We start from the raw sequence: 27,295 nt of genomic DNA, 5'->3' as shown, positions 1-27,295 counted from the left end.
CCTGACCAGGCCACCCCTTCCGGCCCGACTCCATCTTGGGACCCTCACGCCCCGAACACGTGGCCGCAGCCGTCCCGGGGCCGGCTCCAGCGAAGCCCAGACATTGCGGCACCAGGATCCTCCTAGGTGGTAAAGTGGCCACTCGACCAGATCCCGGAGGAGGGGAGTCCCGATGGGCCTTCCACCGCCCCCGGACGCCTGGTATCGATCGCTCTCCAGGCTCCCTGGGCGCTGGCGCCGCCCCCCTGCTGGGTGTCTGGACACCTTCATCCCGGCCCCCTCTGACCCCCGGGCGCGAGGGTCCGGACATCAAAGCCCTCCAGTCCTATATCTGGGCCAACCCCGGATCAAGACGGTAGTTGTATCTGGAGTCGAAGCCCTGCTGACCTCGTCGCGGCTGATCCTGATCCGAACTCTTACACCTGGAACTATCTTCGAGGCCCTGCTGACGCTGTCGCGGCCCGTCCAAGCTGAACTATCTTCGAGGCCCTGCTGACGCTGTCGCGGCCTGACCCAGCTGAACCACCTTCGAGGCCCTGCTGACGCTGTCGCGGCCTGACCAAGCTAAACCACCTTCGGGGCCCTGCTGACGCTGTCGCGGCCTGACCAAGCTAAACCACCTTCGAGGCCCTGCTGACGCTGTCGCGGCCTGTCCAAGCTGAACTATCTTCGAGGCCCTGCTGACGCCGTTGCGGCCTGTCCAAGCTGAACTATCTTCGAGGCCCTGCTGACGCTGTCGCGGCCTGACCCAGCTGAACTATCTCCGAGGCCCTGCTGACGCTGTCGCGGCCTGAACCCTTGAACTATCCACGCACCAGTGGGTGCCAAGACTGTCCCGCTACCCCCTTTCCCCGAGACCACGACCTTACGGATCCCTCGATCCTTGCCGCTACCCTGCCAAGAACTTGCTTTGATTACTTACATAAAGATTCTTGTGAATATCCTTCCTGTGTAGTGTCTATCTGTAAGTAGTGTGATTACCCTGCTGTTACGATTGTAGGAGAGGAGCCTCGCCAAGGAGGCCTCCCTACGGCGCTCGGCCTATTCCACAGAGAGAGGTGGGACTCGGGGCGGACAGTCAGACACCTTCTGTCTCCCCTGGGGTCGCCTTTCCAACACTGAGCATACCCATCCCACTGGGGGTGAAGCCCAGGACCCACATCTGAGCATACCCGTCCCACTGGGGGTGAAGCCTAGGACCCACGTCTGAGCATACCCATCCCACTGGGGGTGAAGCCCAGGACCCACGTCTGAGCATACCCATCCCACTGGGGGTGAAGCCCAGGACCCACGTCTGAGCATACCCATCCCACTGGGGGTGAAGCCCAGGACCCACGTCTGAGCATACCCATCCCACTGGGGGTGAAGCCCAGGACCCACCTCTGAGCATACCCATCCCACTGGGGGTGACAAAAGCTATCCTGGCTGAAGACGGGTGACACCCCGAAACCGGTCCCAGGATGCTTGTTTCCAGTCCAGTGTGGCCATAGTTTAGTGTGAAATGAACCATCCTTTCCCCATCAAGGTCAGTTGGATTTCTGTGCGTGGGGGGGAATGGGGGGGGGTCTGAAGGTGTCAATGAGGCTTTCAATAGGATTAGAGACACCATGTTCGTGTCATGTCATTTTTTATCAAACCCTTGTTTCATGTGTTTTAGTTCCATCTGTTCAGTTTTGAATGAACTGTGACTACATCTCCCAGAATGCTTTGTGCGCCCAGGGGAACGTCCAAGACAGTGGTGTGCGGAGGTAACTTAGTCTAGGGTTTGCTTGTGGAGGATCACCGCTGCGGGGCCCACAGAGATCGCCCTTTTAAGCCTTGTGAGCGAGGCTGGATGTGATGTAACAGACAGAGCACGAGACACCCGGAAGTGTCTGGAGAGCAGGGGGGGCAGAGGGAGGGAGCGCTGCGAGGAGAGTGAGGGCAGCAGAGGCGCTGGACAGAGGGAGGAGGAGAGCGAGAGCAAGAGAGAGAGAGAGAGAGAGAGAGCAAGAGAGAGAGAGAGAGAGCAAGAGAGAGGAAGGGGGCCACAGCAAAGGAGAGGGAACCCTAAGAATCAGGGGCCAGAGGAGGAGGGCCACAACAGATGAGGGAGAGAGAGGAAGAGAGATCAGAGGAGCAAGGTACGAAGGAGCGCTGCGAGGAGAGTGAGGGGTGGAGAGGCGCTGGACAGAGGGGGAGAGAGAGGGAGAGGGGCCAGAGCAAAGGAGAGGGAGAGGGGACCCTAAGAACCAGGGGTAAGAGGGAGGGAGGAGCACAGTGTGAGAGCGCTGCGAGGAGAGTGAGGGGTGGAGAGGCGCTGGACAGAGGGGGAGAGAGAGGGAGAGGGGCCAGAGCAAAGGAGAGGGAGAGGGGACCCTAAGAACCAGGGGTAAGAGGGAGGGAGGAGCACAGTGTGAGAGCGCTGCGAGGTGAGTGAGGGGTGGAGAGGCGCTGGACAGACAGAAGGGGGCCACAGCAAGGGGGGAGAGGGGGCCATTGGAAACAAGGGCCACAGGGAGGGGAGAACTCTATCTAGCGCATCGCTGCGAACGGAATCGCCTCGAGGCGCTTAGAGGATTCAAAGAGGTAGAGAGAGCGAGGGAGCTGGGGAGAATGTGAGGGGACACAGGGAGAGGGGGGCATCCAGGGGGCTGTGGGAGGGACTGTGAGGGACACACAAGGGAGGGACTATTAGGGGCCCACGATGGAGGCACTGTGACCAGCACCTGAAAGGGCTGTGAGAGACGCCCCGGGGGTGCTAGAAGCGCCCTGAAGCCGCCACTCCTGTGACCCCCGAAGCCTTGGCCATGACCCTCCCCGTCTTCTTCGGCTGCGCCTTCATCGCCTTCGGGCCGGCCCTCGGCCTCTTCCTCTTCACGGTGGTCCGGGACCCCCTCCGCGTCATCATCCTCGTGGCAGGGTAAGTGCCAAGAGGCCCTGTGTTCATCCTCCATAGCGCCTCGAGTCTGTGCTAGCGCCCAGCTGCACCGACCTGATGGGACTAAATAAGAATGATCACAAAGTGTCTGAATTTGTGTTATAGACTCACAATATATGGAAAGTAGTGTGTCCCGCACTCTGACGTGTCCCCCATCCTTGTCCCTCAGCCAGGTTGCTGTGTCCCCCACCCCTCAGTCTGGATGTTGTGTGCCCCCTTAGCCTGGATGCTGTGTGCCCCCTCAGCCTGGATGCTGTGTGCCCACTCACCCTTGTCGCTGTGTGCCCCCTCACCCTTGTCGCTGTGTGCCCCCTCACCCTTGTCGCTGTGTGCCCCCTTAGCCTGGATGCTGTGTGCCCCCTCAGCCTGGATGCTGTGTGCCCACTCACCCTTGTCGCTGTGTGCCCACTCACCCTTGTCGCTGTGTGCCCCCTCACCCTGGATGCTGTGTGCCCCCTTAGCCTGGATGCTGTGTGCTCCCTCAGCCTGGCTGCTGTGTGCCCCCTCAGCCTGGCTGCTGTGTGCCCCCTCAGCCTGGCTGCTGTGTGCCCCCTCAGCCTGGATGCTGTGTGCCCCCTCAGCCTGGATGCTGTGTGCCCCCTCAGCCTGGATGCTGTGTGCCCCCTCAGCCTGGATGCTGTGTCCCCCCTCAGCCTGGATGCTGTGTGCCCCCTTAGCCTGGCTGCTGTGTGCCCACTCACCCTTGTCGCTGTGTGCCCACTCACCCTTGTCGCTGTGTGCCCACTCACCCTTGTCGCTGTGTGCCCCCCAGCCTGGATGTTGTGTGCCCCCTCAGTCTGGATGCTGTGTGCCCCCCAGCCTGGATGCTGTGTGCCCCCTCAGCCTGGATGTTGTGTGCCCCCTCAGCCTGGATGTTGTGTGCCCCCTCAGCCTGGATGCTGTGTGCCCCCTCAGCCTGGATGCTGTGTGCCCCCTCAGCCTGGATGCTGTGTGCCCCCTCAGCCTGGATGCTGTGTGCCCCCTCAGCCTGGATGCTGTGTGCCCCCTCAGCCTGGATGCTGTGTGCCCCCTCAGCCTGGATGTTGTGTGCCCCCTCAGCCTGGATGTTGTGCGCCCCCTCAGCCTGGATGCTGTGTGCCCCCTCTCCCTTGTCGCTGTGTGCCCCCTCTCCCTTGTCGCTGTGTGCCCCCTCACCCTTGTCGCTGTGTGCCCCCCTCACCCTTGTTGCTGTCGCTGTGTCCCTCACCCTGGTTGGCGTGTCCCCCCCCTTTCCCTGGTTGGCGTGTCCCCCCCCCCCCCCTTTCCCTGGTTGGCGTGTCCCCCCCTCTCCCTGGTTGGCGTGTCCCCCACTCACCCTGGTTGGTGTGTCCCTCCCTCTCCCTGATTGGCGTGTCCCTCCCTCTCCCTGGTTGGCGTGTCCCTCCCTCTCCCTGGTTGGCGTGTCCCCCACTCACCCTGGTTGGCATGTCCCCTCTCACACTGGTTGGCGTGTCCCTCCTCACACTGGTTGGCGTGTCCCCCCTCGCCCTGGTTGGCGTGTCCCCCCTCGCCCTGGTTGGCGTGTCCCCCCTCGCCCTGGTTGGCGTGTCCCCCCTCGCCCTGGTTGGCGTGTCCCCCCTCGCCCTGGTTGGCGTGTCCCCCCTCACCCTTGTTGGCGTGTCCCCCTCACCCTTGTTGGCGTGTCCCCCCTCACCCTTGTTGGCGTGTCCCCCCTCACCCTTGTTGGCGTGTCCCCCCTCACCCTTGTTGGCGTGTCCCCCCTCACCCTTGTTGGCGTGTCCCCCCTCACCCTTGTTGGCGTGTCCCCCCTCACCCTTGTTGGCGTGTCCCCCCTCACCCTTGTTGGCGTCCCCTCACCCTTGTTGGCGTGTCCCCCCTCACCCTTGTTGGCGTGTCCCCCCTCACCCTTGTTGGCGTGTCCCCCCTCACCCTTGTTGGCGTGTCCCCCCTCACCCTGGTTGGCGTGTCCCTCCTCACCCTGGTTTGCGTGTCCTTCCTCACTCTGGTTTGCGTGTCCCTCCTCACCCTGGTTTGCGTGTCCCTCCTCACCCTGGTTGGCGTGTCCCTCCTCAGCCTGGTTGGCGTGTCCCTCCTCACCCTGGTTGGCGTGTCCTCCCCCCTCTCCCTGGTTGGTGTGTCCCCCACTCACCCTGGTTGGCGTGTCCTCCCCCCTCTCCCTGGTTGGTGTGTCCCCCACTCACCCTGGTTGGCGTGTCCTCCCCCCTCTCCCTGGTTGGTGTGTCCCCCACTCACCGTGGTTGAAGTGTCTTGCCTCTCCCTGGTTGGCGTGTCCCCCCCTCACACTGGTTGGCGTGTCCCCCCCTCACACTGGTTGGCGTGTCCCTCCTCACCCTGGTTGGCGTGTCCCCCCTCTGCCTGGTTGGCGTGTCCCCCTCTGCCTGGTTGGCGTGGGCGTGTCCCCCCTCTGCCTGGTTGGCGTGGGCGTGTCCCCCCTCTGCCTGGTTGGCGTGGGCGTGTCCCCCCTCTCCCTGGTTGGCGTGTCCCCCTCTCCCTGGTTGGCGTGTCCCTCCTCACCCTGGTTGGCGTGTCCCTCCTCACCCTGGTTGGCGTGTCCCTCCTCACCCTGGTTGGCGTGTCCCCCCTCGCCCTGGTTGGCGTGTCCCCCCTCGCCCTGGTTGGCGTGTCCCTCCTCACCCTGGTTGGCGTGTCCCCCTCGCCCTGGTTGCCTGGGAAGGTGTCACTCTTGGGCCTTGGTTGATTGGAGGGGGTCTCTTCGTCTTGGCAGCATGGGTTTGGGCTCCTTGACTCTCCCAGGGTGTGTCTCTGGTTGCTTGACTGCATGAAAGCGTCTCCCTTACTCAAGTCTTCTGACACAAGTATTTCTCACTCCCCGTTGTAGCATGCAGTGGTGGAGGTGAGGGTCTCTGCAGCCCCGTGGAAGAGGTTTCCCTCCCCCTCTAGCCTCGCCTAGAGTATGTCTCTTTTCCCTGGGCGGTGCCACCTTCTGCCCCATTTGTTTGGGTGGAGGTGTAGCTGCCGGCAGCTGTGGCCCCTTGGACGGTCTCCCCCATTTTTTCGTGCTCAGATAGATGTAGGGCGTCTTACTGGCTTAATTAAGTGGTTCTTCCTACCACTTTAGTGCTTTAGTGTCACGTAAGGGGCTTTTCTCACTCCCGTTGCTAGCATGGTAAGTGTATAAGTCTCCTTCAGTTTCTTCCTCAGACTCCCTATATTCACTGAAGGGGTCTCCCTCTGCTTTCTTAGTAACTTGAAGGGGGTCTCCTTCTATTCCCATGATTGCATTGAAAGGATTCTCCCCACCACCCCATTTCCCGCATTGAGGGAGTCTCCCCCCCGTTTCCCTTGGTTGTATTGTAGGAGTCTCCCCCCGTTTCCATTGGTTGCATTGAAGGAGTCTCTCCCCGTTTCCCTTGGTTGCATTGAAGGAGTCTCTCCCCGTTTCCCTTGGTTGCATTGAAGGAGTCTCTCCCCGTTTCCCTTGGTTGCATTGAAGGAGTCGCTCCCCGTTTCCCTTGGTTGCATTGAAGGAGTCTCCCCCCGTTTCCCTTGGTTGCATTGAAGGAGTCTCCCTCCGTTTCCCTTGGTTGCATTGAAGGAGTCTCCCTCCGTTTCCCTTGGTTGCATTGAAGGAGTCTCCCTCCGTTTCCCTTGGTTGCATTGAAGGAGTCGCTCCCCGTTGCCCTTGGTTGCATTGAAGGAGTCTCTCCCCGTTTCCCTTGGTTGCATTGAAGGAGTCTCTCCCCGTTTCCCTTGGTTGCATTGAAGGAGTCTCTACCCGTTTCCCTTGGTTGCATTGAAGGAGTCTCTACCCGTTTCCCTTGGTTGCATTGAAGGAGTCTCTACCCGTTTCCCTTGGTTGCATTGAAGGAGTCGCTCCCCGTTTCCCTTGGTTGCATTGAAGGAGTCTCCCCCCCGTTTCCCTTGGTTGCATTGAAGGAGTCTCCCCCCCGTTTCCCTTGGTTGCATTGAAGGAGTCGCTCCCCGTTTCCTTTGGTTGCATTGAAGGAGTCGCTCCCCGTTTCCCTTGGTTACGTTGAAGGAGTCTCCCCGGTTGCATTGAAGGAGTGTCCCCCCATTTTCCTGGCTTGCATTGAAGGAGTCTCCCCCCGTTTCCCATGGTTGCATTGATGGACTTTCCCCCGTTTCCCTTGCAGACTCTCCCCGTTTCTCTTGGTTGCATTAAAGGAGTCTCCCCCCCGTTTCCCTGGCTTGCATTGAAGAAGCCTCCCTCCGTTTCCAGGGTTGCATTGAAGGAGTCTCCCCCCATTTCCCTTGGTTGCATTGAAGGCGTCTCCCCCCGTTTCCCTGGCTGCATTGAAGGAGTCTCGCCCGTTTCCCTTGGTAGCATTGAAGGAGTCTCGCCCGTTTCCCTTGGTTGCATTGAAGGAGTCTCGCCCGCTTCCCCTGGTTGCATTGAAGGAGTCTTCCCCCGTTTCCCTGGTTGCATTGAAGGAGTCTCTCCCCGTTTCCCTTGGTTGCATTGAAGGAGTCTCCCCCGTTTCCCTGGTTGCATTGAAGGAGTCTCCCCCCGTTTCCCTGGTTGCATTGAAGGAGTCTTCCCCCCCGTTTCCCTGGCTTGCGTTGAAGGAGTCTTCCCCCCCGTTTCCCTGGTTGCATTGAAGGAGTCTCCCCCCCCGTTTCCCTGGTTGCGTTGAAGGAATATCCCCCTGTTTCCCTGGCTTGCATTGAAGGAGTGTCCCCCCATTGTCCTGGCTTGCATTGAAGCATTATTCCCCCATTTCCCTGGCTTGCATTGAAGGAGTCTCCCCCCGTTTCCCTTGGAGACTCCCCCCGTTTCCCTTGGTTGCATTTAAGGAGTCTCCCCCCATTTCCCTGGCTTGCATTGAAGGAGTCTCCCTCCGTTTCCATGGTTGCATTGAAGGAGTCTCCCCCCGTTTCCCTTGGTTGCATTGAAGGAGTCTCCCCCCGTTTCCCTTGGTTGCATTGAAGGAGTCTCCCCCTGTTTCCATGGTTGCATTGAAGGAGTCTTTCCCCCGTTTCCCTTGGAGTCTCCCTCCGTGTCCCTGGCTTGCATTGAAGGAGTCTCCCCCCGTTTCCCTTGGTTGCATTGAACGAGTCTTCCCCCCGTTTCCCTGGCTGCATTGAAGGAGTCTTCCCCCCCCCCCCCCCGGTACCCTTGCTTGCGTTGAAGGAGTCTTCCCCCGTTTCCCTGGTTGCATTGAAGGAGTCTTCCCCCCGTTTCCCTGGCTTGCGTTGAAGGAGTTTCCCCACGTTTCCCTGGTTGCATTGAAGGAGTCTTCCTCCCCCCCCGTTTCCCTGGCTTGCATTGAAGGAGTCTCCCCCCGTTTCCCTTGGTTGCATTGAAGGAGTCTCCCCCCGTTTCCCTTGGTTCCATTGAAGGAGTCTCCCCCGTTTCCCTTGGTTGCATTGAAGGAGTCTTCCCCCCGTTTCCCTGGCTGCATTGAAGGAGTCTCTCCCATTTCCCTGGCTGCATTGAAGGAGTCTCCCCCGTTTCCCTGGCTGCATTGAAGGAGTCTCCCCCATTTCCCTGGTTGCATTGAAGGAGTCTTCCCCCCGTTTCCCTGGCTTGCGTTGAAGGAGTTTCCCCCGTTTCCCTGGTTGCATTTTAGGAGTCTTCCCCCGTTTCCCTGGCTTGCATTGAAGGAGTCTCCCCCCGTTTCCCTTGGTTGCATTAAAGGAGTCTTCCCCCCGTTTCCCTGGCTGCATTGAAGGAGTCTCCCCCGTTTCCCTGGCTGCATTGAAGGAGTCTCCCCCATTTCCCTGGCTGCATTGAAGGAGTCTCCCCCGTTTCCCTGGTTGCATTGAAGGAGGCTTCCCCCGTTTCCCTGGCTTGCATTGAAGGAATCTTCCCCCCCGTTTCCCTGGCTTGCATTGAAGGAGTCCCCCGCCCCCCGTTTCCCTGGCTTGCATTGAAGGAGTCTCTACCCGTTTCCCTTGGTTGCATTGAAGGAGTCGCTCCCCGTTTCCCTTGGTTGCATTGAAGGAGTCTCCCCCCGTTTCCCTTGGTTGCATTGAAGGAGTCGCTCCCCGTTTCCTTTGGTTGCATTGAAGGAGTCGCTCCCCGTTTCCCTTGGTTACGTTGAAGGAGTCTCCCCGGTTGCATTGAAGGAGTGTCCCCCCATTTTCCTGGCTTGCATTGAAGGAGTCTCCCCCCGTTTCCCATGGTTGCATTGATGGACTTTCCCCCGTTTCCCTTGCAGACTCTCCCCGTTTCTCTTGGTTGCATTAAAGGAGTCTCCCCCCCCCCCCGTTTCCCTGGCTTGCATTGAAGAAGCCTCCCTCCGTTTCCAGGGTTGCATTGAAGGAGTCTCCCCCCATTTTCCTTGGTTGCATTGAAGGCGTCTCCCCCCGTTTCCCTGGCTGCATTGAAGGAGTCTCGCCCGTTTCCCTTGGTAGCATTGAAGGAGTCTCGCCCGTTTCCCTTGGTAGCATTGAAGGAGTCTCGCCCGTTTCCCTTGGTTGCATTGAAGGAGTCTCGCCCGCTTCCCCTGGTTGCATTGAAGGAGTCTTCCCCCGTTTCCCTGGTTGCATTGAAGGAGTCTCTCCCCGTTTCCCTTGGTTGCATTGAAGGAGTCTCCCCCCGTTTCCCTGGTTGCATTGAAGGAGTCTCCCCCCGTTTCCCTGGTTGCATTGAAGGAGTCTTCCCCCCCGTTTCCCTGGCTTGCGTTGAAGGAGTCTTCCCCCCCGTTTCCCTGGTTGCATTGAAGGAGTCTCCCCCCCGTTTCCCTGGTTGCGTTGAAGGAGTATCCCCCTGTTTCCCTGGCTTGCATTGAAGGAGTGTCCCCCCATTGTCCTGGCTTGCATTGAAGCATTATTCCCCCATTTCCCTGGCTTGCATTGAAGGAGTCTCCCCCCGTTTCCCTTGGAGACTCCCCCCGTTTCCCTTGGTTGCATTTAAGGAGTCTCCCCCCGTTTCCCTTGGTTGCATTGAAGGAGTCTCCCTCCGTTTCCATGGTTGCATTGAAGGAGTCTCCCCCCGTTTCCCTTGGTTGCATTGAAGGAGTCTCCCCCCGTTTCCCTTGGTTGCATTGAAGGAGTCTCCCCCTGTTTCCATGGTTGCATTGAAGGAGTCTTTCCCCCGTTTCCCTTGGAGTCTCCCTCCGTGTCCCTGGCTTGCATTGAAGGAGTCTCCCCCCGTTTCCCTTGGTTGCATTGAACGAGTCTTCCCCCCGTTTCCCTGGCTGCATTGAAGGAGTCTCCCCCCCCCCCGGTACCCTGGCTTGCGTTGAAGGAGTCTCCCCCCGTTTCCCTGGTTGCATTGAAGGAGTCTTCCCCCCCGTTTCCCTGGCTTGCGTTGAAGGAGTTTCCCCACGTTTCCCTGGTTGCATTGAAGGAGTCTTCCTCCCCCCCCGTTTCCCTGGCTTGCATTGAAGGAGTCTCCCCCCCCCCCGTTTCCCTTGGTTCCATTGAAGGAGTCTCCCCCCGTTTCCCTTGGTTGCATTGAAGGAGTCTTCCCCCCCGTTTCCCTGGCTGCATTGAAGGAGTCTCCCCCGTTTCCCTGGCTGCATTGAAGGAGTCTCCCCCATTTCCCTGGTTGCATTGAAGGAGTCTTCCCCCCGTTTCCCTGGCTTGCGTTGAAGGAGTTTCCCCCCGTTTCCCTGGTTGCATTTTAGGAGTCTTCCCCCCGTTTCCCTGGCTTGCATTGAAGGAGTCTCCCCCCGTTTCCCTTGGTTGCATTAAAGGAGTCTTCCCCCCGTTTCCCTGGCTGCATTGAAGGAGTCTCCCCCGTTTCCCTGGCTGCATTGAAGGAGTCTCCCCCATTTCCCTGGCTGCATTGAAGGAGTCTCCCCCGTTTTCCTGGTTGCATTGAAGGAGGCTTCCCCCCGTTTCCCTGGCTTGCATTGAAGGAGTCTTACCCCCCGTTTCCCTGGCTTGCATTGAAGGAGTCCCCCCCCCCCCGTTTCCCTGGCTTGCATTGAAGGAGTCTCCCCCCGTTTCCCTGGTTGCATTGAAGGAGTCTTCCCCCCCGTTTCCCTGGCTTGCGTTGAAGGAGTCTCCCCCCGTTTCCCTGGTTGCATTGAAGGAGTCTTCCCCCCCGTTTCCCTGGTTGCATTGAAGGAGTCTTCCCCCCCGTTTCCCTGGTTGCATTGAAGGAGTCCCCCCCCCCCCGTTTCCCTGGCTTGCATTGAAGGAGTGTCCCCCCATTGTCCTGGCTTGCGTTGAAGGAGTCTTCCCCCCGTTTCCCTGGCTTGTGTTGAAGGAGTCTCCCCCCGTTTCCCTGGTTGCATTGAAGGAGTCTTTCCCCCCCCGTTTCCCTGGTTGCATTGAAGGAGTCTCCCCCCCCGTTTCCCTGGCTTGCATTGAAGGAGTGTCCCCCCATTGTCTTGGCTTGCGTTGAAGGAGTCTACCCCCGTTTCCCTGGCTTGCGTTGAAGGAGTCTCCCCCCGTTTCCCTGGCTTGCGTTGAAGGAGTCTCCCCCCGTTTCCCTGGCTTGCGTTGAAGGAGTCTCCCCCCGTTTCCCTGGCTTGCGTTGAAGGAGTCTCCCCCCGTTTCCCTGGCTTGCGTTGAAGGAGTCTCCCCCCGTTTCCCTGGCTTGCGTTGAAGGAGTCTCCCCCCGTTTCCCTGGCTTGCGTTGAAGGAGTCTCCCCCCGTTTCCCTGGCTTGCGTTGAAGGAGTCTCCCCCCGTTTCCCTGGCTTGCGTTGAAGGAGTCTCCCCCCATTTCCCTGGCTTGCGTTCAAGGAGTCTTCCCCCCCCGTTTCCCTGGCTTGCGTTGAAGGAGTCTCCCCCCGTTTCCCTGGTTGCATTGAAGGAGACTCCCCCCCCGTTTCCCTGGTTGCATTGAAGGAGTCTCCCCCCATTTCCCTGGCTTGCATTGAAGGAGGGTCCCCCCATTGTCCTGGCTTGCGTTGAAGGAGTCTTCCCCTCGTTTCCCTGGCTTGCGTTGAAGGAGTCTCCCCCCTGTTTCCCTGGTTGCATTGAAGGAGTCTTCCCCCCGTTTCCCTGGCTTGTGTTGAAGGAGTCTCCCCCCGTTTCCCTGGTTGCATTGAAGGAGTCTTTCCCCCCCCGTTTCCCTGGTTGCATTGAAGGAGTCTCCCCCCCCGTTTCCCTGGCTTGCATTGAAGAGTGTCCCCCCATTGTCCTGGCTTGCGTTGAAGGAGTCTTCCCCCTGTTTCCCTGGCTTGTGTTGAAGGAGTCTCCCCCCTGTTTCCCTGGTTGCATTGAAGGAGTCTTCCCCCCCGTTTCCCTGGTTGCATTGAAGGAGTCTCCCCCCCCCGTTTCCCTGGCTTGCATTGAAGAGTGTCCCCCCATTGTCCTGGCTTGCATTGAAGGAGTCTTCCCCCCCGTTTCCCTGGCTTGCGTTGAAGGAGTCTCCCCCCTGTTTCCCTGGTTGCATTGAAGGAGTCTTCCCCCCTGTTTCCATGGTTGCATTGAAGGAGTCTTCCCCCCGTTTCCCTAGCTTGCATTGAAGGAGTCTTCCCCCCGTTTCCCTGGCTTGCATTGAAGGAGTCTTCCCCATCGTTTCCCTGGCTTGCGTTGAAGGAGTCTTCCCCCCGTTTCCCTGGCTTGCGTTGAAGGAGTCTTCCCCCCGTTTCCCTGGCTTGCGTTGAAGGAGTCTTCCCCCCGTTTCCCTGGCTTGCGTTGAAGGAGTCTCCCCCCGTTTCCCTGGTGGCGTTGAAGGAGGATCCCCCCCGTTTCCCTGGTTTGCATTGAAGGAGTGTCCCCCTATTGTCCTGGCTTGCATTGAAGGAGTCTTCCCCCGTTTCCCTTGGTTGCATTGAAGGAGTCTTCCCCCCCGTTTCCCTGGCTTGCATTGAAGGAGTCTTCCCCCCGTTTTCCCTGGTTGCGTTGAAGGAGTCTCTCCCCGTTTCCCTGGTTGCGTTGAAGGAGTCTCTCCCCGTTTCCCTGGTTGCGTTGAAGGAGTCTTCCCCCCCCCGTTTCCCTGGTTGCGTTGAAGGAGTCTTCCCCCCCCGTTTCCCTGGTTGCGTTGAAGGAGTCTTCCCCCCCGTTTCCCTGGTTGCGTTGAAGGAGTCTTCCCCCCCGTTTCCCTGGTTGCGTTGAAGGAGTCTTCCCCCCGTTTCTCTGGTTGCGTTGAAGGAGTTCTCCCCCCCGTTTCCCTGGTTGCATTGACGGAGTCTCCCCCCCGTTTCCCTGGTTGCATTGACGGAGTCTCTCCCCGTTTCCCTGGTTCAATCAATCATGGCCTTTATATAGCGCACTACTCACCCAGAGGGTCTCAAGGCGCTAGGGGAGGGGGGTCCGCTACTGCTCGAACAGCCAGGTCTTGAGTTGCTTCCTGAAGGCGAGGTGGTCCTGGGTCAGGTGGAGGTGGGTCGGGAGGGAGTTCCAAGTCTTGGCGGCGAGGTAGGAGAAGGACCGTCCCCCTGTGGTGGCTCTTCGGATGCGGGGGACAGCGGCGAGGGCGTGGCTGGTCGATCGAAGCTGGCGTTTGGGAGCGTAGAAGTTGAGGCGGCTTGAGGTATCCTGGGCCTTGGTTGTGTAGGGCTTTGTGTGCGTGGGTGAGGAGACGGAAGGTTATTCTCTTGTTGACCGGGAGCCAGTGCAGGTCTCTCAGGTGTCCGGAGATGTGGCTGCGGCGGGGGATGTCCAGGATGAGTCGTGCTGAGGCGTTCTGGATCCGCTGGAATCTTTTCTGGAGTTTGGCGGTGGTTCCGGCGTAGAGGGAGTTGCCGTAGTCCAGACGGCTGGTGACGAGGGCCTGGGTGACCGTCTTCCTGGTCTCGGTGGGGATCCACCGGAAGATCTTACGTAGCATGCGCAGGATGTTGAAGCACGACGAGGAGACGGCGTTGACTTGTCTGCTCATGGAGAGGGAGGAGTCCAGGATGAAGCCCAGGTTGCGTGTGTGGTCTGTTGGTTTGGGTGCGCTGCCTAGGGCGGGGGGCCACCAGGAGTTGTCCCAGGCGGAGGGTGAGGATCCCAGGATGAGGACTTCCGTCTTGTCTGAGTTCAGTTTCAGGCGGCTGTTCTTCATCAATTCGGCTACCTCTTTCATCCCTTCGTGAAGGTTGGCTCTGGAGTCTCCCCCCGTTTCCCTGGTTGCGTTGAAGAAGTCTCTCCCCGTTTCCCTGGTTGCATTGAAGGAGTCTCTCCCCGTTTCCCTGGTTGCATTGAAGAAGTCTCTCCCCGTTTCCCTGGTTGCATTGAAGGAGTCTCCCCCCCGTTTTCCCTGGTTGCGTTGAAGGAGTCTCTCCCCGTTACCCTGGTTGCGTTGAAGGAGTCTCTCCCCGTTTCCCTGGTTGCGTTGAAGGAGTCTCTCCCCGTTTCCCTGGTTGCGTTGAAGGAGTCTTCCCCCCGTTTCTCTGGTTGCGTTGAAGGAGTCTTCCCCCCGTTTCCCTGGTTGCATTGACGGAGTCTCCCCCCGTTTCCCTGGTTGCATTGACGGAGTCTCCCCCCGTTTCCCTGGTTGCATTGACGGAGTCTCCCCCCTTTTCCCCGGTTGCGTTGAAGGAGTCTCTCCCCGTTTCCCTGGTTGCGTTGAAGGAGTCTCTCCCCGTTTCCCTGGTTGCATTGAAGGAGTCTCTCCCCGTTTTCCCTGGTTGCATTGAAGGAGTCTCCTCCCGTTTTCCCTGGTTGCGTTGAAGGAGTCTCCTCCCGTTTCCCTGGTTGCGTTGAAGGAGTCTCTCCCCGTTTCCCTGGTTGCGTTGAAGGAGTCTTCCCCCCCGTTTCCCTGGTTGCGTTGAAGGAGTCTTCCCCCTGTTTCTCTGGTTGCGTTGAAGGAGTCTTCCCCCCCCGTTTCCCTGGTTGCATTGACGGAGTCTCCCCCCGTTTCCCTGGTTGCATTGACGGAGTCTCCCCCCGTTTCCCCGGTTGCATTGACGGAGTCTCTCCCCGTTTCCCTGGTTGCGTTGAAGGAGTCTCTCCCCGTTTCCCTGGTTGCGTTGAAGGAGTCTCTCCCCGTTTCTCTGGTTGCATTGAAGGAGTCTCTCCCCGTTTCCCTGGTTGAATTGAAGGAGTCTCCCCCCCGTTTTCCCTGGTTGCGTTGAAGGAGTCTCTCCCAGTTTCCCTGGTTGCGTTGAAGGAGTCTCTCCCCGTTTCCCTGGTTGCGTTGAAGGAGTCTTCCCTCCCCGTTTCCCTGGTTGCGTTGAAGGAGTCTTCCCCTTGTTTCTCTGGTTGCGTTGAAGGAGTCTTCCCCCCCCGTTTCCCTGGTTGCATTGACGGAGTCTCCCCCCGTTTCCCCGGTTGCATTGACGGAGTCTCCCCCCGTTTCCCCGGTTGCATTGACGGAGTCTCTCCCCGTTTCCCTGGTTGCGTTGAAGGAGTCTCTCCCCGTTTCCCTGGTTGCGTTGAAGGAGTCTCTCCCCGTTTCTCTGGTTGCATTGAAGGAGTCTCTCCCCGTTTCCCTGGTTGAATTGAAGGAGTCTCCCCCCGTTTTCCCTGGTTGCGTTGAAGGAGTCTCTCCCCGTTTCCCTGGTTGCGTTGAAGGAGTCTTCCCTCCCCGTTTCCCTGGTTGCGTTGAAGGAGTCTTCCCCCCGTTTCTCTGGTTGCGTTGAAGGAGTCTTCCCCCCGTTTCTCTGGTTGCGTTGAAGGAGTCTTCCCCCCGTTTCTCTGGTTGCGTTGAAGGAGTCTCCCCCCTGTTTCTCTGGTTGCGTTGAAGGAGTCTTCCCCCCGTTTCCCTGGTTGCGTTGAAGGAGTCTTACCCCCGTTTCCCTGGTTGCATTAAAGGAGTCTTCCCCCCGTTTCTCTGGTTGCGTTGAAGGAGTCTTCCCCCCCGTTTCCCTGGTTGCATTGACGGAGTCTCCCCCCGTTTCCCTGGTTGCATTGACGGAGTCTCCCCCCGTTTCCCCGGTTGCATTGACGGAGTCTCCCCCCGTTTCTCTGGTTGCATTGAAGGAGTCTCCCCCGTTTCCCTGGTTGCGTTGAAGGAGTCTCCCCCGTTTCCCTTGGTTGCATTGAAGGCGTCTCCCCCCGTTTCCCTTGGTTGCATTGAAGGCGTCTCCCCCCGTTTCCCTTGGTTGCGTTGACGGAGTCTCCCCCCGTTTCCCTGGTTGCGTTGATGGAGTCTCCCCCCGTTTCCCTTGGTTGCGTTGATGGAGTCTCCCCCCGTTTCCCTGGTTGCATTGAAGGAGTCTCCCCCGTTTCCCTGGTTGCATTGAAGGAGTCTCCCCCCCCCGTTTCCCTGGTTGCATTGAAGGAGTCTCCCCCCGTTTCCCTTGGTTGCGTTGACGGAGTCTCCCCCCGTTTCCTTGGTTGCATTGAAGGAGTCTCCCCCCGTTTCCCTGGTTGCATTGAAGGAGTCTCCCCCCCCCGTTTCCCTGGTTGCATTGAAGGAGTCTCCCCCCGTTTCCCTTGGTTGCGTTGACGGAGTCTCCCCCCGTTTCCCTTGGTTGCGTTGACGGAGTCTCCCCCGTTTCCCTTGGTTGCGTTGACGGAGTCTCCCCCCGTTTCCCTGGTTGCGTTGAAGGAGTCTCTCCCCGTTTCCCTGGTTGCATTGAAGGAGTCTCCCCCCGTTTCCCTGGTTGCATTGAAGGAGTCTCCCCCCCCGTTTCCCTGGTTGCATTGAAGGAGTCTCCCCCCCCCCCCCGTTTCCCTGGTTGCATTGAAGGAGTCTCCCCCCGTTTCCCTTGGTTGCGTTGACGGAGTCTCCCCCTGTTTCCCTTGGTTGCGTTGACGGAGTCTCCCCCTGTTTCCCTTGGTTGCGTTGACGGAGTCTCCCCCCGTTTCCCTTGGTTGCGTTGACGGAGTCTCCCCCCGTTTCCCTTGGTTGCGTTGACGGAGTCTCCCCCCGTTTCCCTGGTTGCATTGAAGGAGTCTCCCCCCGTTTCCCTTGGTTGCGTTGACGGAGTCTCCCCCCGTTTCCCTTGGTTGCGTTGACGGAGTCTCCCCCCGTTTCCCTGGTTGCGTTGACGGAGTCTCCCCCCGTTTCCCTTGGTTGCGTTGACGGAGTCTCCCCCGTTTCCCTTGGTTGCGTTGACGGAGTCTCCCCCCGTTTCCCTGGTTGCGTTGAAGGAGTCTCTCCCCGTTTCCCTGGTTGCATTGAAGGAGTCTCCCCCCCCCGTTTCCCTGGTTGCATTGAAGGAGTCTCCCCCCCCGTTTCCCTGGTTGCATTGAAGGAGTCTCCCCCCCCCCCCCCCGTTTCCCTGGTTGCGTTGAAGGAGTCTCCCCCCGTTTCCCTGGTTGCGTTGACGGAGTCTCCCCCCGTTTCCCTTGGTTGCGTTGACGGAGTCTCCCCCCGTTTCCCTGGTTGCATTGACGGAGTCTCCCCCCCCCGTTTCCCTGGTTGCATTGACGGAGTCTCCCCCCGTTTCCCTGGTTGCATTGACGGAGTCTCCCCCCGTTTCCCTGATTGCATTGAAGGAGTCCCCCCCCCCCCCCGTTTCCCTGGTTGCATTGAAGGCGTCTCCCTCCGTTTCCCTGGTTGCATTGAAGGAGTCTCCCCCGTTTCCCTTGGTTGCGTTGACGGAGTCTCCCCCCGTTTCCCTGGTTGCGTTGAAGGAGTCTCTCCCCGTTTCCCTGGTTGCATTGAAGGAGTCTCCCCCCGTTTCCCTGGTTGCATTGAAGGAGTCTCCCCCCCCCGTTTCCCTGGTTGCATTGAAGGAGTCTCCCCCCCCCCCCGTTTCCCTGGTTGCATTGAAGGAGTCTCCCCCCGTTTCCCTTGGTTGCGTTGACGGAGTCTCCCCCCGTTTCCCTTGGTTGCGTTGACGGAGTCTCCCCCCGTTTCCCTTGGTTGCGTTGACGGAGTCTCCCCCCGTTTCCCTTGGTTGCGTTGACGGAGTCTCCCCCCGTTTCCCTTGGTTGCGTTGACGGAGTCTCCCCCCGTTTCCCTGGTTGCATTGAAGGAGTCTCCCCCCGTTTCCCTTGGTTGCGTTGACGGAGTCTCCCCCCGTTTCCCTTGGTTGCGTTGACGGAGTCTCCCCCCGTTTCCCTGGTTGCGTTGACGGAGTCTCCCCCCGTTTCCCTTGGTTGCGTTGACGGAGTTTCCCCCGTTTCCCTTGGTTGCGTTGACGGAGTCTCCCCCGTTTCCCTGGTTGCGTTGAAGGAGTCTCTCCCCGTTTCCCTGGTTGCATTGAAGGAGTCTCCCCCCCCCGTTTCCCTGGTTGCATTGAAGGAGTCTCCCCCCCCCCGTTTCCCTGGTTGCGTTGAAGGAGTCTCCCCCCGTTTCCCTTGGTTGCGTTGACGGAGTCTCCCCCCGTTTCCCTGGTTGCATTGACGGAGTCTCCCCCCCCCGTTTCCCTGGTTGCATTGACGGAGTCTCCCCCCGTTTCCCTGATTGCATTGAAGGAGTCTCCCCCCCCCCCCCCGTTTCCCTGGTTGCATTGAAGGAGTCCCCCCCGTTTCCCTGGTTGCGTTGAAGGAGTATTCCCCCCGTTTCCCTGGTTGCGTTGAAGGCGTCTCCCTCCGTTTCCCTGGTTGCATTGAAGGAGTCTCCCTCCGTTTCCCTGGTTGCATTGAAGGAGTCTCCCCCCGTTTCCCTTGGTTGCGTTGACGGAGTCTCCCCCCGTTTCCCTGGTTGCATTGAAGGCGTCTCCCCCCCGTTTCCCTTGGTTGCGTTGACGGAGTCTCCCCCCGTTTCCCTTGGTTGCATTGAAGGAGTCTCCCCCCGTTTCCCTGGTTGCGTTGACGGAGTCTCCCCCCGTTTCCCTTGGTTGCATTGAAGGAGTCTCCCCCCGTTTCCCTTGGTTGCGTTGACGGAGTCTCCCCCCGTTTCCCTTGGTTGCATTGAAGGAGTCTCCCCCCGTTTCCCTGGTTGCGTTGACGGAGTCTCCCCCCGTTTCCCTTGGTTGCATTGAAGGCGTCTCCCTCCGTTTCCCTTGGTTGCATTGAAGGAGTCTCCCCCCGTTTCCCTGGTTGCATTACAAGACGGCGCATTCATGTTCCTTAGGGACCGTGATTTTCCCAGGATCTCAGGATGTTGCGCTGACGCTGAGACTCGAACCTGGGTCCCCAGTTTCAAAGTCATCAGCTCTGGCTGCAGTGCTTAATTTGTAAAATAAATAAAAATACGTGCCAGGGACCTCTTCAGGAGGTGCCAGCAACATCACTTTCAATAAAAAACACAACTACCAACCATCTCACTCCCACAGTTATGACAATTCAACTCCCCGCAGTGGCTCGCTTTAATTGTCATTTGTAAATTGTACCTAATCGGATTGAATTATAATTTAGAGCCATTGCTTTCTATCATCACACTGTATATATTATTCCACTCACACCACTTGCGCCGTTCACTCTGTGCACCATTGTCACTTGCGTCGCCACCTTGTGTCACATGTACACGCTGGGCACCGAGTACCATTCGGGTTGTTTTTCGATTTATTTCAATGCAGTGCTGCTATAAACTGTATTTCTTGTTTATACCTTTAATACATGATGCTAAAAACACATTCAAAAAACTAATTGAGTCTCTCTCTTTCCTTGCTAGTAATGCCTTTGGCATACATACTTAACTGTCTACACATTAATACCTTGTGGGATATTGTTTGTTTATTTTATCCTTCTACCCTGATCCCAACCTGGTATATGGGTCATACTCCTGTTGTCTTTTACTATCTATAAATAAGACATCACCACCACCATGTGGCTGTCACAGGTACCAGTGTTGATAATTTACTGCTGGTGCAGAGCACCGCTACGCACCAGTTCAAATTAAGCACTGGTAACGCCACATCCTGTCATTCACACTACTTTCACGTCCATCTCCACACCCTCCCTCGTGCTGCTTCTGCAGTCTCTGCCCCCATTGTTCCCCTCCACCATTACCGCCTCCACCCCATGGCTTCAGGAACTCTGCATTGCTGTCAGAAGGTTGTAAGTGATGGAAGGAAATGTTGGTCCATTGTAAGAGTTTTGCTGCAAGGCCTTGTGTTAATCCTTCAAAGTAAACTGCAGGTCAATTGTCATTTTTGTTCCTGCAGACGTGTGTTTTAATTTTATTTCTCTCAGGGTCCCAGATAATCTGCTCCCGTGCTTGTGTGAACTCCAGTGGTAGTGGTAGTTTTGTTACATTCTGACCGGCTTGCCTCTTCGCCTGTGTCTCAAGCTCTCGACTGCCGGCGGCTCAGCCCTGCAGACTCCGCCGCGCAGCACGAAGCACTCACTGCATAGTATGAAGCTCGTCGGGCAGGACCGTTTGTGACGGGAGAACGAGAGGACCACAGGGATTTGTGTGCACGCCACGCAATGCCACTCCACTCTACTCCCTACAATTCCACGCCACACTGTTGTACAGTTCCACTTTACTCCACACAATGCCACACAATTCTGAAATACATGCACAGTTCATTTAAATGTTATTGTGTGCTAGAAAAAAAAACCTTTCCAACCCCCAACCCAATATCCAGCAAGATCGTCCAATAAATCCTCTCACTTGCAGTCAGAGAAAGAAAAGTAAACACCAAGCTCCCTCAAAAGGCAGAGCCTGACATTTGACCTCTGCCTTTGAACCCACAGCAAATGTGACGAGGTGAGAACAGGATTGGAAGGTCTGTTTACAGAAATCGAGCAGTGGTGGAAGGATACAGTAAACAGGGTATGCTCTACGGGAGGAACAAACTCGAGCTGGACAAATGAAGCCAGCGAATAGAAAGCAAGCACGTGTCAGTCACAAACCATGAAGCCAATGTTACGCAGCGGGCGGAGTGCATTCCCAGGGAAGCCTTGTGAATCTCCCCAAGATGATGTTGGCAAACCAGAGGGTGGGGCTCAACCTAAAAACTTTAGTCAGTTGAGGTATTTTTTATTTTTATTTAACTCGTTGAGCACTGACACTGGAGCTTTGCGTCTGAGTGCTTCTTTTCGAAGTTTTCCTTGTAGCCAATGTCTGCGCTGCTCCGTGATGGGCCCGCGTCTCTGCTGGGCAGCTCGATGGAGTCCTGGTTTGGTCTGTTTCTATCCATTGTCGATTCCTGCACATTGATCCTCTTTGGAAGTTTCTTCCTTCGTCGGGGGTGTAGCTGGTTCTAGATAGTGTATCTAAGGTGTCCTCTGTAGTTCATAAACGCATGTGTTATCATGTATTGCAGGTGAGGAGATGCCGTTCAATGTCTTGGTTCATCCTCGAAGTCCTGCTCTTCCTCGTCACAGACTCACAGCTGGTGGTTAATTTGTGCAGGTGCTTGCTGGTGGTCACCTCTGGTGCTAATTTCAGTGGACCAGGACTCTTTCTCACTCCCTCTACTCTTCTGCAGCATAACATAATAGGGGGACAGATTAGTCCTTCTTTTATTTTCAGTGGAAGTAGAAATCGAATGGCGACCCATACCTTCATCATTTCACGGTGCAGGGGATCCTTCTTCTGTTTCTATGAACTAGACTTGACTGTTCTCTCTGGGCCTGAACTGTATATGGAGTTTGGGGGGCACCTGGAAGAGGGGGTCGCAGGCCTGCCTTCCCTTCCGCTCACACCACCTCTTCAGACACATTTTTGGGACCAGCACCTGTGTTTGTGTGTAAGTTAAGCACCGGCCACGCCCCTCGTTCCTGTCTGTGTCTTCTACCAGTGTGGCAATGCTTGCAGTCCAGCCAGGGATTATGGGGTGAAAGGTCGGGTATTTGGAGGTCTGCGGGAGGAACGCCAGGTGTGCGCTAAACTTCTGGTGCTTGCACTGCCGCCTGTTTGACCAGATATAGACAACTTTTCATAAAGTACGTTATAGAGTCGGTGGTCAGCAATAGGTAAATAGCGCTCTAAGCTCTATCAGAAGTACAAATCCGTTAAGGCAGGTAATCTGGCACGGTGCATAGGGTAGGGAAAAACCACCAGATCCCCACACGTGTGGCCAGCAGACCACTCTACTATATATACAGATCCTCTGCACATGTTCAAAAGTCAACGCATGAAGTTGCATTAAATATCACAGTGATTCTTGTTGTTATATTTTCAGGTGTCTTTAATTCAAGATCTTTAAGCCTTCTTAGCCAACACGTGTTTCGTCGCTGTTGCAGGGGATTACCCCAGGGCTTCTTCAGGGCTGAGGTCAGTTTCAAGTAGTCTCTCGGTTCCGGTGGTAAATCCAACCCGGAAGGGGTTCCTATAAATTCTACTCCTGGAGGGGTAGACCAGTTAGTCTTGTGTCCGGAGAGCTACATTTGCTTCCAAATCTAAGGGAGTTTCTTTTCGAAGAGCTGCCCCATCGGGCAGTATTGGGCAGAACCCTTCGATCTCCAGGCCGTGGCGTGTTCGCCGTGGAAATCAGCCACGCCCCTCCCTCCTCCCTGTCTGTGTCTTCTACCAGTGTGGCAATGCTTGAAGTGAGGGATCACGGGGTGAAAGGTCGGGTATTTGGAGGTCTAGGGGAGGAGCTCCAGGTGTGCATCGTCGCCTGTTTCCCAGACATAGACAACTATTCATAAAGTAAGAACTGTGACCCCCAGAATTAGCATTGTGGGTTGGTAATTGGAGCATCCCTTCTGTGCCCAAGCTGCCCTGGCACACCTGGCGTTAGCCTTCTGGCTGCCTGAAGATGGTAGCCTGGCACCGTGCCAGCGAGCGCCTGGCCACTGCCAGCACCTGTCCCGGGCGGGGCTGGGGATCCCCGTGGGGCGGCGCCCTAGAGACGCCCCTCTGTGATTGTAACCTCTCCACAGGCCTCTGCAGGCCCGGAGCTGAGCGGTGCTCATGTCCCGGCATGCACCTGGCATCATCTGCGTTGTTGACATCGTTGGCACCACACACCCTGCTGCACAGCACGCACGGTCACTTCTGTGCAGGTGTGCACCTGGTGAGTGTGTACATCAGGGGTCTCACCTCCTCCAATCCTTAAAGACAGGCCTGAGCTGCTGTGACAGAGGGGTACCATAGTGTACACAGAGGCCGAGTGCCCTCCAGGTGCGTCGTGAGTGGCAGCCCAGGCTCAGACGGCTCCCGGGCACACACACAGCCGCACCCAGCACTTCACAGGTCTTTAAGACCATGTGCATGTTGATGGGGCTTTGATGTTGTGTCACCCCTTCCAAAAGCCCCTGCAGCGCCACTCTACCTACTGCTTAAAGTTTTAGCCCCCCCCCCCCCGAATATGGCTGTAGTTGCGCCTCTGATTACAAATATACATTTCATCCTTAACTAGGATTATTCACACATACCTCTGGAGTCCAACCCGCCTCGCACCTACTATACCCGTCGGCTCATCATAATACGTAAATGAATGCATGAATAGATTGCTTTAAAAAGCTAAACACCTTAATGAAAGGGTGGAAATACTTGAAGGCAGAAAGAAAGGAGAGAAAGTCAGGAACGAATGAAAGAAAGAAAAGGAAAAAAAGAGTAGGGAACGTAGGGGAAAAAGAATGTGAGGAAGAAAGGGAGGGAGAAAGAGGGAGAAAAAACAAGAAGGCAAATGGAGAAACAGAGAGAAAGAAAAGAATAGGAAAGAGTGGAGGACAAAGAGAAATAGAAAGATCAAAAGGTAGGCAAAGACAACTAAAACTAGAAGAGAGGAAGAAAGGAGAGAAACAGAAACGCAGAAAGAAGGGAAAGATAAAAACACAAAGGAGAAACAATTACAGAGATGAAAGAGTAAGAGAAAAGACAGGAGAGAACAAAATAAAAGGAAGATCAGCAGAGGAAAAATAGAAAAAAGAAAGGAGCAAAATAAATGAAAAGGAAAGAAGGTAAAAGACAAAAAAGGAACAAAAGAAAGCAGACAATTAAAGAGAGAACAAAGTGCAAAACTTGAGAAAGAAGGAAAGAACGAGCTATAAAGGTAGAAAGAGGGAAATAAAACTGGGAAAAGAATGAAATAAAAAAGAGAAAATAAAGTAAGAAAGAAACAGAAAAGGGACAGAAGTGTACTTAAGACTCCGAGTCTCTGGTGCAAGTACAACTATAATTATTTATTAAATCCTTGGAAGGCAGTTCGAGTCGGACACAGCCCTCTTCTCCCAGTGTTCACCCCCTCAACAGTCCATAGCACCTCTATTTACACGCGCCCCTACGATCTGACGGTTCCGTTACATTTAACAACACATCTCCCCCTGTAAATGAACACAAAAACACAAGATGAGCATATATTTCAACATAATTAGAATAAATAATTGTATGTAGGTAGTAAAATATGATAGTACAACCTAAAAAAAAAGATGGAACTAAGACACAAAATCTTTGAAATGACTCTGACCTTTAACCTGTCGCCCGCAGTGCCACGAAACCATTATTACACCTGTCCCTCTGTCCAGACTTCCAGGTTCTCCACCTCGCGCTGCCTGCAGCCGAGCTCGCTCTAGGCTCGCCTCTGGGTTCCCCACTCCCAGCTCTGCCCCCTGCAGGCCCAATGCATGTCCATCCCTTCTACCCGTCCTTCCCTCACACACAGTTCCATCTTTAACCCCAAATGTCCCTGTGCTGCAAAAGGTGGTAAAGATCCTCCCACCCTCTTACCACCCCCAGGTGTCTTCGCGCGCTGTATTTCTCCTACTCCCTAAATCCCCCCCTTTGACCCTCGCCTCTTGTCTAAAACCGCCTTCTAAACTCTTTGGGGCCGATTTACAATAACTGGCGGACCCATGCACATCCCCAGGGATGCGCCAGTTATTGTGCGCCACGCCTCCGCCACCCTGGACGAGCCGCATTTACAATGCGGCGCACCATGGGGCAAAAACGTCTCAGATGCGTGGCGCATCTGAGCCGTAAAAGAGGCGTGTTGCTAGAATTGCGTCACAAGCGCGACGCAGCTACAGCAATGCTCTGGGGGGCCCTATTCTCACAATGCTGCATCAATCCTAATGCCCCCCCCCCCCTGCACAGGAACGCCTCCTTCTGGCGCAGGACTTTACAACGTGACGCATCTCCCAGACACGTCATCTTTTACGCGACACTGTATCACAAAAGTGATGGAACGGCGGCGTAAAAGGGGCGCAAGGGGCTTGTAAATCTGCCCCTTTGTGGTTTTTGAACATTCTTAGATACTGCACTCAGTGACCCCTTCTCCATCTAGATCCTGGTTGAGTTTGGTAAACTGTATTCTGCCGCTCGTGGTGGTCAAAGGCCTGTACCAGGTCCCTGTAGGGGCGTCCCATCCACCAAGCTGTTTACTGAATTTCTGTTTTTCAATTCTTATTCCTACTCTTAGCCGATCGAACTTCCCTTACACAGTTAGATGTCTCCTCTTCTCCTTTTCCTTCTGAATGATGCAGAGAAGTGAGTTTATGTTCAGCACTATTCTCTTTTAAACAAAATGTAGTAATTTGCAGGATACAAATATTAATGTCTTGAGTAGATTTATTCAGTTACATGGAAGGAGAGCCAGTGTAGCAATCAACTGGCTCTAACAGACATTAACCCAAGAATGCCTACAGGACATTCTCGGGTAACTAAGCACCAGTAGATACATTCCAATTACAGCATGGCATGAATTAAAGTGACAGCTTACTACACATTCCTACGTCTTCCTCTTTACACTGTGCGCCATTACCTTAATTCTTTTCTTGGGTGATCCTTTCCGCAAGAAAGTCTCATCCTTAAATTGAGCCTCAGCAGGATCACCAGCATTTCCACCAACTATCCCAGGACATCTCGAGAAGTAATCCATCGCGACCAGAGTGAACGCGCTCGCTCCATCTTCACGGATCTCTGGTCCCTTGATCTCTGTACCAATCGCTTCCCAAACCATCCTAGGAGTGTGATCGGGATTCAACGGCGGCTGACGTAACACTTGCGGCTTATCAGCATTACTCCATTCAAAACCTTCTCACCACCCTCGCAATCTGACCATCTGCCCGCCACCAGTGGCGCTCCTTCACTCTACGTTCACTCTCCAGGTCCCAAAGGACCGTTGTGACCCCAACTCACAGTTCTGCTCCTTCGTTTATGGGAGGATCTGCTCTGGTTCCCTCATCAGCATATTTCTAAAGACAGACCAATCATCCAGAACCTCCCATAAACGGATGAAATTCCTATACCGTGAACTCTTCTCAGGCTGGCCACTCGCGCCATTCCACGGCCGATCACAAGTCCTCCCCCCCCCACTGACCGCAGGGCTCTATTCACTCTCCTCAGTAGCCGCCCTCCTTCCATTGCTGGTCACGCGGCACCAAACCCCTCCCAGGCATTCTTGTACCTTCAACCATGGGCAGCGGCATCTGCTGAGGCGACCGGCCACCTCCGTCTCAATTCCTGGGTACGGGCTGGTCAGTACAATCCTAACCAGATCGTCTCACGGACATTCGAGACGTTCTTGGAGTGGCTTTAACAACCCTTCCATGCTTAACCGTTTTAACTGAGGTTTGTGACTACAATGTATGGCAATCTCACACCCCCACACAAATTGAAAGAAATGCTCTAAACGCCACACAACTGCACGAGTTTCCTTCTCTACAACAGAATACCTCTGTTGTAGTTCTCTGCAGGACACAGAGTCCTCTGCATGAGACCCAGTTCTGGAAGCACACGCAATAGTTACTTCCTTTCCATTGGGTGTAATCTGTAATAAAACTGCTCCAAGTTCTTTACAGCTTGCATCAGTAGTCCCAATACCTTTCAACACGGATCAAACCTTCTAACGCTTCTGCTGAACAGATTTCTGGTTTGATTTGTTCAAATTTAGATTGTATAAATTCACACCGCATAAATGTCCCCCTATTCTTTATAAATTGTCTTAAGTTGTAGTTGTTTTCTCTGAAGTTCTGAATAAACTTTGAATACATTTCCACCAGTTCCTTAAATGGACCTCGGCTCATCTTTGTAAGTTGGTGCGGGTGTATTCTTGACCACACTCAGTAATTCTTCCTTAGGGTTGACCCCATACTTGGTGACCCAATGACCTAAACAATGTAATAACTGTACAGGAGATGTGCATTTCGTAATCTCAGATGTTGATCCCCATTCTTCAAATTTCCTCAAAACACTCCCCACTCTCTCCTCATGCTGCTGATTTTGTAGCACCCGTCGCTAAGATGTCACCCTGGAAGAATCGTGCGCCTTCAAATATTTCAATCGCTTTAAACATCAATTTCTGAAACCGAGCTGCTGCCGGCGCCAATAGGAATGGCGTTCTTACAAACCTAAAACACCCCATCGGGGTCATGAATATGATCACCCCTTCACTATCGAGATGTACGGAAATCTGATGGTGCACAGAAGATAAATCAATAGAAGAAATCCACTGCATACCTTTGGTCACAGTCAACATCTTATCTTATTTATCTTCGAAAGAGGGAAACTCTCCACAACAATATATATATTAAAGTCTCTCAGGTCCACACACAAACGTATTTTTCCAATCTAGCTTCTTGCAAAGGTGCAATCCACTCTGCTGCACCAACTTGTTCTATAATTCAAGTTTTTAGAAGTCTTTCAACCTCGCACTTATCTTTCTCCCTGCAATCCATCCCTCGTTGTAAGAACTACAGATTTGCCTTTTTTTTTGTTGTTAAAAACAATTCTATAACAAAAGCCAACCAAAGCTCCAATTGTCCCTGAAAAAACCTTGGGTAGCTCTCCTTTCATTCCTTTCTCCAGATCCACCCTGTGTCCTACCCCCAAGACCTGCTCAACGCTGTTGGGGTCCATCATAATGCCCATCGCCCGTAGTCCATCCATCCGAGAACACAGGGTC

General features: G+C 55.5%; 1 protein-coding gene across 1 annotated transcript in view; it reads left to right on the top strand.

The window, feature by feature from the left end:
* Positions 1 to 1,941: 1,941 nt before the first annotated feature.
* Positions 1,942 to 27,295, top strand: part of LOC144817675 (gamma-secretase subunit APH-1A-like) — a 121,253-nt gene continuing 95,899 nt past the window's right edge. Inside the window, exon 1 of the mRNA XM_078674406.1 lies at positions 1,942 to 2,902. Coding sequence (XP_078530532.1) covers positions 2,790 to 2,902 — 113 coding nt within the window. The 5' untranslated portion in view covers positions 1,942 to 2,789. The remainder of the gene's footprint in view (positions 2,903 to 27,295) is intronic.

The sequence above is a fragment of the Lissotriton helveticus genome, chromosome 2_1 (assembly GCF_964261635.1).
Source record: "Lissotriton helveticus chromosome 2_1, aLisHel1.1, whole genome shotgun sequence".
NCBI classification, from domain to species: domain Eukaryota; kingdom Metazoa; phylum Chordata; class Amphibia; order Caudata; family Salamandridae; genus Lissotriton; species Lissotriton helveticus.
The sequence above is the reverse complement of the archived record's forward strand: the minus strand, read 5'-3'. Positions and strand labels throughout refer to the sequence as shown.